The sequence below is a fragment of the Chrysemys picta genome, chromosome 4 (genome assembly GCF_011386835.1).
Source record: "Chrysemys picta bellii isolate R12L10 chromosome 4, ASM1138683v2, whole genome shotgun sequence".
Taxonomy (NCBI): Eukaryota; Metazoa; Chordata; order Testudines; family Emydidae; genus Chrysemys; species Chrysemys picta.
Window position 1 is genome coordinate 65472603 of NC_088794.1, and position 11167 is coordinate 65483769.

The window sequence follows — 11167 nt, forward strand, 5'->3', positions numbered from 1 at the left end:
CCAGTCCTTTGTTCCTGTAGAACTCAATGTGGCTGGAACATTAGACTGGAAGAGTTTGCAACAAAAACAGTATGCAGCATTCTGGGTTTTTGAGTACATAAGCTATGGCCTCTCCACTTTGTCACCATTGGGGATTTCACGCCAGTAATATGTTGGATGGAAACTTCTATTTTCATTGTCTTTGGGGAACATGAAGTTTTTCACTTGCTGTGGCCCATGCAGTACAAGGAAGTCCCTCAGGCTACTGCTCTAGTGGGTCCACAGTCCTGGATCATGTAGACTTAAGGAACTAAACTCAGCAGCAGCTGTTTCTTGTGCCTCCACCACACTCTTCTCTGATCTACACTTTTCTTCAGGAATGTGCATGGTTACATCCATTTGAGATGGAGATAAGGATGCTGCAGTAACTGCCAGGTCACCTGCGCTCTGACTAACTGGAAGATCAGGCATCTCCTCACCACTCACATCCTCACTGGGGCCAGAAGGCTCACCGTGAACATTTGTGTCTATGTATCTCAGGAGAGCTCCTTCCTGCTTAGATAGAAAAGCTTCCTTTGCTTTCTTTCTTTTTCTGAATGCTGCCCCAGAGGGGCGTTTTCTTCTTTCACTCATGACTGCTGTTCTGTGCCAGCTATAGTGGCTCTCAACACTCAGTTGAATGGGACAAATAAGTAGGCTGGTAGCAGGGCCTGAGTGAGGGAAGATATCAGCGTCTTAAGGGCCTAACTGGCTCCTACTACTTCAGTTGACTGCCTGTTCTCCTCAAGTGGGTTCAGGGAAGCAGCAGGAAACAGGAAGCTCCCTGAGAAGCTGGCGTTAATCAGTCCAGGTTCCTGGGGGTGCTAGAGAGGTACATAAGAGGCTCCTCCTCTCTCCCTGCAGCTCCTGCTGCTTTCTGTTATTCTCTCTCACCTTTTCTCCTGCCTGTCTGGTATGTCTCTTGTGCCCGCCTTCCTTCAGCACAGCACTCCACCATCTCTGTGCATCTAGAGCAGAGAGAATACATATGCACCAACAGAGACATAATTTTCTACACTCTGGGTCCTAGTGGCGCCCCCCTCCCCTCAGTCTGGCACCTGAGGTGGCCGCCTCAGTTCGCCTCATGGTAAGGCCAGTCCTGGGGAGATACAGTAACTCCTCACTTAATGTTGTAGTTATGTTCCTGAAAAATGCAACTTTAAGTGAAACGATGTTAAAATAATCCAATTTTCCCATAAGATTTAATGTAAATGTGGGGGGGTTAGGTTCCAAGGAAATTTTTTGGGGGCAGACAAAAGGCATTATATACTGTATAATACTGGTTGGGAAGTGCCCCTGGCTTACCCCACACAGGCACAGCCCGCTGCAGGCAAGGATGCTAGGAAAAACCTTCACAGCAGCAGCGGCAGCTTCCCCGGAGAAGAACAGGCACCGACTTTGCCAGGAATGCTCCAGGCCCGCCTCTTCCTGTCCCCGCTTCACTCCAGGCCCACCTCTTCCCACCCCCACTCCACCTCCTCTCCAGAGCACACCACATCCCCACTCCTCCCCCCCCCCCCAAAGTCCTAAGTGCCACCAAACAGCTGTTTGGTGGCGCTTCGGACTTTCTGGGAGGGAGGGGGAGGAGCAGAGACACGGCGCTTCCCCGCTCATCCCCCTCCCTCCCAGAAAGTCCTAAGAACCTCCAAACAGTTGTTTGGCAGTGCGGGAAGCGCTGGGAGGGAGGGGGAGAAGGCAGAGAAGAGGAACTTGTGCAATGCTCCCTTGTAAAGTCGCTGCTCTTCCACAGAATCTTACAAGCAGTGGACAGAGCAGGCAGCCAAACAACGTTATAAGGGAGCATTGCACAACTTTAAACGAGCAGGTTCCCTAATTGAGCAGCGATGTAACTTTGAAACAACGTTAAGTGGGAGGACGTTAAGTGAGGAGTTACTGTAGCTGGTTTGCTGTGGTAAAACTCTGGTAAAATGTTATCTTGAGTTAAATTTGCAGATGCTTAAAAGAATCATCAATTGATTGTCAATATTCATGAAACAAAAATAGGGAAGTTTTGTACCCCGTTTTACAATGTCCCCAAGATCAATTGGTAAAATTTACTATTTGTCACTAGTAAACAGACAGCATAATGTAATCAGAATACAAAATTTAACCAAAAGGATAATAACTTTGAATAACAGACTTTAATAAATGAATAGACTCACCCAAGGTTAGTTATACTAGATCATAGTCACTGTTGTCAGTGCTTGTCAAGTAAATTCAGTACTTGTTCTTCCAAATGTTTGCTTTTTTAATTATGGAAATATTCCATTTGGTTGAAACTTAGGTGGCCCATCTAGTAGTAATTGGCTCCCATATAGCTGCCTGACTACATGATTAAGTCAGGTGTATTCTACCACTTCACATTTTTAATAACTGGTAATGTCCGGTTTTTGTTTTTTATCAATTTGAATCAGCTCCACATAGGCCACAAATCAGATTTCAATATTTTTGTATGAACAAGAACCATTTTATTATTAAGCTAGGATGGTATCAACATCCCTGAACCTGACAGCTTTCTCTGAAAAATATATTTCCTGCTGCTACAGAAACATTAAGGTGAGCCAAATGTAAATCAGCAGTGACAGACCAGTGACCAAACTGTACACTGTATCCTCAAGAGAACCCTGTTTGCCTGCATATCTCATGCTTTTCTTGTCTAAACAGTTTTCTTATCCATAATTAACATTAGGACTTGATAGCCCCGAAGTGTTCACTTGCAAGATGTTTTCAAGAAAAAGAGAAATACCCTCTTTTGTGACCGCCTGCCCTTCTATGGCCAACCTAATTATTTGAAGCCGAAGGATCTATAAATTTATCTCTAACTTTTTCATGTACTGTATATGTCTGTCTCAATTTGAAATTCATTGAAATGTTCTCATTCATAGATATAAAAAAATAGAAAAAACATCTCTAGGACCTGATTCTTCTCTTACTCTTATTTTACATGGCTGTAATTCTGTAATTCCATTGACATCAATGGAGTTACTCCTTATTTACACTACTGTAAATGGGAGCAAAATGTGCCCATAATTTCAAGGGTCATTGTGAAGGTTTCCCCCCCTTACATCAATTTGTAAAGTCCATGTGATTATTTGTAAGGGGAATTATTCTGTTCCTTGAATACCAGAAGTGCTTCAATGCTCTTTTCTGATGATAACAAATCAGCATATATTTGTACACTGAAGGAATACCCTTTTGTTCTGAAAACATTCCTTTTTTAAGCTGTAAAGGTATATTTTATTTTAAATATTAGTTAATTAATATTTTAGAATTATTTTACATGTTATGAACAATGCCTTGATTGAGAATATGAAAGCATTTAATAATTTCACAAGATATTAATGGTGACTATAATTTTCTAATTTAGGCCAAAACTCCCAGTTCACTTCTGGCTCTTACAACCAGTGCTCATTACCACCTCAACAACTAGGTAAGCTAAGATATTTAGACATTTAAGCTGAAGCCAACAAAGGCTACCCACCAGTCTCTGGATAGAGCATTCAATGTAATTAGCCAAGCCACTGATAAATGTTTTATATATTTTTGGCTGAGTATTTGCTATAGTTGCTATTTTCTGAATTCAGGAAGAGCGTCATGTAGGATGCACTGGGAAAAATCTTCCCGCTTTCCCAACACCTGTGGAAAGCCCCAGGGGCAGCAGAATCAGTTAGTTCTGTTTAAGCACTGGGGAGACAGAATTTCCTGAGCTCATGCATAGTCTGCAATGCTGCTGCTGTTTTTAGCATCTTCCACAAAGCAAAGTTTGATGGAAAGGTACAGGGAGAGTAGGAATGAGGCTAGTTCAGTAACTCCTCACTTAAAGTCGTCCCGGTTAATGTTGTTTCGTTGTTACATTGTGGATCAATTAGGGAACATGCTCATTTAAAGTTGTGTAATGCTCCCTTCTAACACTGTTTGGCAGCCGCCGGCTTTGTCCACTGCTGGCAGGAAGAGCAGCCCGTTGCAGCTAGCTGGTGGGGGCTTGGAACCAGGGTGGACTGGCAGCCCCCCTATTAGGGTGACCAGACGTCCCGATTTTATCGGGACTGTCCCGATATTTGCTTGTTCGTCCTGTGTCCCGACTGATGTTCGGTCGGGACACTGGACAAACAAGCAATTTTGCCCTCCTGGAGGGGTTCTTGCCCCCCCCCCGCCCTGGCCCCGCCTCTTCCCCAAGCACGCAGCATTCCTCCTCCCTCCCAGGCTTGCAGCTGTATGGCGGCGCAAGCCTGGAGGGACGGTGGGAGGGGGGTGCTTCCTGGAGCTGGTGAGTAGGTCTAGGTCCAGGTCCGGCACCGGGTGGGCTGGCAAGGGAGCTGCTCCCCAAGGAGGGAGACGGGGGGGCTGCAGCCCGCTGGGCAGCGCGGTGGGTCCGGGGGCAGCGCGGAGCGGGCAGGGCCCGGGTGTGTGGCGGAGACACGCATGGGACGGACACGCTCCTGCCAGGAGGGGCCGGGCCCGTCTGCCTGGTTCGACCCCTGCCCAGGTTCCTGAGCTCGGCGGGGGAGGTGGGAGGGGGGCGCTCCGGTGGCTTTTCTTTTTTTTTTTTTTTCCTCCGCTGACGGCTTTTTTTTTTCTCCACTCCCTCCCCCCCGCCGCGCATCCCGATATTTAATCTTTGTCATCTAGTCACCCTACCCCCTATCAGCTCCCTGTTTCCCTAAGTTCCCTGTGGAGCAGTTGCTCAGCAGGCTAGCAATTGCAGCTGTCCCTCCCCGCACTGCCATGTGCTGCTTCTGCCCTCTGCCTTGGAGCTGCTCCCCAAGACTCCTGCTTGCTTTGCCGGGGGGAGGGAAGGAAGAGGGGGGCTAATGTCAGGGTGTCCCTCTCCCACCTGCTCCTGCACCCCGCTTACCCCATCTTCCATAGAGCAGGGGAGACACACAACAGGGCTTAGGACATACACCCTCTGACTCCTCCACCTCAACTAAGCTTCACAATCATCATCACTGTGTACCAGTATTAAATTGTTTGTTTAAAACTTATACTGTGCGTGTATCAGAGGGTCCTGTGGCACCTTTAAGACTAACAGAAGTATTGGGAGCATAAGCTTTTGTGGGTAAGAACCTCACTTCTTCTTGCATCTGAAGAAGTGAGGTCCTTACCCACGAAAGCTTATGCTCCCAATACTTCTGTTAGTCTTAAAGGTGCCACAGGACCCTCTGTTGCTTTTTACAGATTCAGACTAACACGGCTACCCCTCTGATACTTGTGCGTGTATGTGTGTGTATATCTCTCTCTATATATAATATAGTCTTTTGTCTGGTGAAAAAAAATTCCCTGGAACCTAACTCCCTCATTTACATTATTTTTTATGGGGAAATTGGATTCACTTAACATCGTTTTGCTTAAAGTCACATTTTTTAGGAACGTAACTACAATGTTAAGTGAGGAGTTACTGTAGAACAACTGCCATGTAGATCAACCTCTGCAGCACCTGGTGGAGATAAGGCAAAGCAGCTCCAAAGGCTACTGCAGTCTTAGAGCATAAGTCGTAGGAATGCCACAGGTCTCCTTACACTACATCAATGCTTGGACGAGGATTGTTTCAACCCAACCCTGTTGAACTCCCCGGCACCAAGTTCTGGTATTTGGGCTTGGAGAAGCGGGGTGTTTTGCCCCATATTAATTAAGGCACGGATCCAGGAAAGCACTTATGCATATTTATATTGAGTCTGTGAGTAGTCCTAGCTAAGATGTGCTTAAGTGCTTTGCCAAATCAAGGTCTAAGTGTATTACCAACAAGTGGCATGAGCTGGTAAAAATATTATGATGATAGGTGAAATGGCGGCTGTAATGTCTATGTCTATTATGCAGTTAGGAAAAAGGAAAACATCATCACACGCTGACTGAACAAAAGTGGTGACCACTTTACAAACCAGGCCTGTGTGCCTGGAAGCTACTCTCTTGCCGTAGTTTGAATATATCTCAGACATGCTCAAGTTTTTCTTCAGTTTCTGCCAGGGGGTGGTCTGTGCTTTTGGGGTGTCAGTCATGAGTTTTATGTCTCTAGTATTGATGGCTGTTGACCAGGATGTCTGTTTGTGTACAACTATGGTATGAATAATTGGTGCAACACCTCAAGCAAAATTGGTGAGCATTGGAAAAGCCAGTAGCATGTTAACATAGCACACAATTAATGTTAATTTCAAATTTCATTAAAAATACAAGAAAAAACCTTTTGCGAAAGGGCAAATTGGTTCCAAGTTATTTGCTGTAAGAAAGAAATAGAACTCGACACTGTTCCTTTCAGCAATAATCTTGCCCTTATTCATCATTATTAAGCTCTGAAATTGGTCAAAATACTATATTAGGTGACTGGAAAAGATTTAAAAGACATATATAGTTTCTTCTTCAAAGATCAAAGAATGAAAAAGCTAGAGTGACCACACCTACAGGAAAAAGGGTATAACACTAAGGAGATGTCAGTTAGAATTTTTACTTATCTTTTCTTTCAAAGACTTGATAAAGATCTTTTGAAAGATGAATGAAGACTTAAATTACTTAAGAAATAATGAATAAGGTTTAACCTCTTGACTGCTGCCAACTGTCCTAGGTACATACAGAAAATGCGGAACATTATACTATGAAATGTCAGTTTAAAGGAACAGCACCACAATTGCAGTGGATTTTAGCAATGAAGTGTCTAAATATGCTTTTTATTGGAACAACTCTTTCTTTTCAGATTTCCACCTCCCTTCTCTTTCTGTGATTTATTATTCGCCTTTCCCCACATCTTTACTGTTTTCAAGTATGTTATTTATTTATATAAATTGCTGATAGTCCCACTAGATTACTTGTCTCTTCCTGGGATGAGTAAATCATTTCTGAGACATCAATTCCCAATAGTAATGACTAGGAGGTGTTGCTGCTGGCTATAATTCCAACTCAGCAGGGCACGGGACTACTGGACAATTGGAAATGATGGCAGCAGCAACTGCAGTCAGAACCTAGAACAGAACAACAATAAAAGATATAGTACCAAATTTGCTTTAACAATTAATACCAGTGTGAATATTAGATATTGGAGCTAATCAAAAAACATGAAAATTTTTGATGAAAATCTTCGAAATATTCAGAGGGGTATCAAAAATTTGACATTTTAAAAATTTTGACCAGCTCTGTTAAGTACACCCCATGTTTGGCACAGCCGAAACAAACATATTTCAGTCTGTCACTGATGCCACATACAGTACCATACAATGCAGTCCAAATTCCCAAATTCTATAGGGTGAAATAGAAGTGCCATGTGTTTCCATCCTAAATCTTAAAATATCTTATCATTATTACTGAGTTGAAGGAATTGTATTACAATAATTGCTCAGATGAGATAGGAGCTGCATTGTACATATGTAGTCACAGTGACAGAACAGTCCACGTCCCAAAGAGTTTACAATCCAAGGTCTTGGGGATCTTTCTGGTAATTTCAGTGGGTTTTGGATTAGGCCCTAAATAAATAATATGGAGAAAGAGGGTGTGTGCTGGGGTTGGGGCGGGATTAGTTCAGTCTATGTCAATTCAATTCATGGAATCTCTGCTAAGGCTAACAAGGGTGCCATTTAGTAATAATTGTGTTGATGGTATTTTTGTATATAGATACTGTCATTTAGCAACTGGAGTGAGACAAACAACTCATTTCATATAAGTCACCACATCCCCATCTGGTGAGATTAATTGCTTTGACTTTAGCCAGTTTTGAACCAGACACCTGTTGATGAAGTGCTTTGTATCCCATCACCTACCACCCTTGTCTTTTTTGGATGTATTAGATATACCTTAAACCCTTTGACCAAAACAAGGTAGTGAAGAGGCATATGATTGTTTTTAAAGTTAAAAAAAATAGCTGACTTTTTAGAATCTCCAAAAAGTCTACCCTCACTTTGAGTTTTTAGTAAAATTTTGTTTGGATTCTTATTTTATAAGGAAGTGTTTGTTTCTATTCAGATCCAGTTTGATAAACTTAGTGGAACAGAAATTATTGCTTGTAACTACTGTATAACAACCATTTAGATGGTTCGCTCTCTGTGGGTCTCCTTTCTGGGGTTCATTATTATTAAAACTTCAACTTGAATTTGCATTATATGTAATAATATGGGGAGGGAGATTAATGGGTTTCATGGAAATATGTGTATTTGTCCACCCAAAATGTTAGGCAACTTAAGCCTCTTTCCCTCAAAATGGTTCTGTTTCTTTTCCTTTCCTTTTTTCATTTTATTTTTCCATGTGTCTTTTAAAGCAGTCTTATTCTACTGCCTTCAGCCAAGTTAACATATAAGCAATCAGATACTAAGGAGACTTCTCTGGTCCGGCTCCTAAGCTGCATAAGAGCTTCTGGTTGGCACACCTGAGGAGAGGGGGCAAAGGTAGTCTAAAGCCCCGGTTGTATTTCCCTTATCCCCCGGACTTCCAGGAGCCAGTTCAGCACTGGCACGCTTAACTTGCACTGGCTTGTAAAGGTTCATATGGGCAATAACGCTGGCCAGGGATCACCAGACATACCCATTCCTGCCTATTGCAAACTATATGCCAGAGAAGGAGGAAACAGGAAGGAGTGAATTGGAGCCAGGATTGTTGTGCCTTTAGGGAAGCTTTATAATCACTTTAGTGATGTAAATATCCTATAGTACGGTGAGGGATCCCTTATACTCCCCAATACGCACAATAGTATGTGCTTATAAATCAATCTTTTATTGCTCTCCTAAAAGAACTAAATAAATAAAGCTATTTTGTTTTTATAAAAGAACGTTAGCCACAAGTAATGCTGTATTCTTGAAAGCTATAAAATCCTTCCAGTCATGAGATAAGTACCAGGCATTCTTATATTCACAGGTAAGCTATTGTATGGAAAAATGTTGAAGCAAAGATTAAAAAAAAATCTTACTAATGTGAAGGAGATTATGAATTTTAATAAACTAAATATTTCAACTGAATATGCAGGAGAAAGGCAACCTTTCAATGTTACCTTTCAGTCTTTTGCATAAAACTGTGACCAATTTAGGGGAAAGGTAAGCCTAGAATAGAAGGAAATTAAAATCAATAAAAAGGGGAGGCACTTCTCTGGCATGCATTTTGGAGTGACTGAGGGCAGAGCTATTAATGCAGATTAGCACCCACTTTTGCCTAGCCCAGCATACCAAACAAATTGCAGTGATGTCCCAAGACAGAGGACTGAATGTTTTATAATAATAAATCAGTCCCTTAGTACACACATTTCCTCTTTCATAAATCAGGGATTAAATTATATGGTCTCACAGTTTTGATTCATTTGACATCTGTCTATAAGCACACTGGACTGCTGCTGTTTTGGCTGGTGATGTCACATATAGGTAAGCCGGGGACACCAATGAAGTTCTTCTCCTCAAAAATCCTAGCTTCATTCCTGCTTACAATAATATTCAAAGAGAACAGTAAGCACCTAATATAACAGTTAAGTGACACAGCGTCAAACTCACAGACAGAGCTGAGCATGCAAACCAAGCTCAGCAGATTTATCGGGCTCTTCATCATTTTGCCAGAAGGATGAAGAAGCAGTTATTCACCTGTGCACTTTAGCAGACTTTTGCCATAGGCAATGGTAGTGTTCTGAATTAAAAAAAAGGAGACTATTGTGTAATTTGGGGGAAAAGACAATCAAATTTGCCAAAATTATTTGAGTTCTCAAAATTAAGCATCTTTTTGCTCAGCAAATTTTTGAGAAACTCAGCAAAACGTTTTGTTTTTGCTTTCTCCACCCCACAAATTAAAAAAACAGCTGTCCAACTATACACAACCTGCATTGAACTTGAAGGGAGGAACCCAGGTTTCAGGAGAGAATAGTGTAGAGGAGGCCAAGAGATCAGTCTATGGGTACGTGGTTAGAATTCTACCTGCAATTACAGCATCTCGGTAAACAGTTCTTTTAATAAAGATCTAGTTTAGTTTTAGAAACATGGAGTCTCCTCCTGCTATTACCCTGGACCCAGTACAGGAAATACAGTTCATGTCACAGAGCATAGCCTCTATGGCATGCAGGGATTCCCCCAGCATAAGGAAAAAACCCAGATAGCTGATTTTTACTGCCACTTTGCACTGCTGGAAGAAGCCCAGAGTTTTTAAGTTGTCGCTTGTTTAAAAACAACAACAACAACAACAACAACAAAACCCATCTCTAAATTGTAGCACCATATCATTAAAGATCACTAAAGCTTTTCTTGACTGTTTCTGTCTCTATTTTTTTTTTATGTCTGCCTTTTTCTTGCCAACAGTAAAGTCTGATGTTAATGGAAAAGCCATTAAAAAAACCTATTATCCTATGAAGAAAAAGTGAGTGCACTCAAGTGTAAAAGGAAGACTTATCGATCAATTTTCAACTAAACTTTGCTTGTCTGACACTTTGCAGTAGAGGAATGTGTTTTTATTGCATGACCAGGTAGTTCAGATTTCCGGTCATTCTTAGTAAAGACCCTTTTTATAACATTGATAAAATTTTATCGCAGAGCTATGAAAACAAAATTAGATTTCATAACTTACATCAGACCTTAAAGGAACTGCCTCTATAATTTTTTAAAACATTATCATATTTAATATTCCTGTTCTGAAAAAAAAATCTTTTAATTTGATTGCAAGTTTTACTGAAATTCTCTTTTATTTTTTCCCAGAAGGGAGGAATTGCTTTGGCTGTCAGTAAACAAATGATTCCAGAAGAACAGTGAAAAAATGTCATCAGCAAATTATCTTTATTTGTTTCAAGCTGACTGCAATCTACTGGCGAACTCTTCTGCACAATTAATCTGGTGTGACATAAAATGCATTTCAGAAATGCTGCATTCTGATGGCTCACCTCCTGTATACAATGCACAGATCTTGGGGAATCAGTTACAGTGCTTGTGCATGCATGTGCAGTAACTGCTTTCCAAAAATGCATGGCAATGTGTGCTCCATGTCTAAGGAAATAATTAAGTATTGTGGCTGTGGGCTATGTAAATTCCATAGCTTTCAGAATTAGTCCACAGTGTTGAGGGACTATAATTAGAATGAATTTTCAGAACCTATTCTTGCAAAGGCTGTCTGCAGTGATTTTGTATTTGAAGGGAAAAGTTGCAGGGATCTATTCTAAAATACATATATGTAATTTGGAGAACAATCCTCAGTAGGAAAAATAGCTTTAGCG

At 41.6% G+C, this 11167-nt stretch overlaps 1 protein-coding gene across 1 annotated transcript in view; it reads left to right on the forward strand.

Annotated features, from left to right (window-relative positions):
• DCDC1 (doublecortin domain containing 1) overlaps positions 1–10793 on the forward strand; it is a 414547-nt gene extending 403754 nt beyond the window's left edge. Inside the window, exons 39-40 of the mRNA XM_065592482.1 lie at positions 3386–3448; positions 10656–10793. Coding sequence (XP_065448554.1) covers positions 3386–3448 — 63 coding nt within the window. The 3' untranslated portion in view covers positions 10656–10793. The remainder of the gene's footprint in view (positions 1–3385; positions 3449–10655) is intronic.
• Positions 10794–11167: the final 374 nt, after the last annotated feature.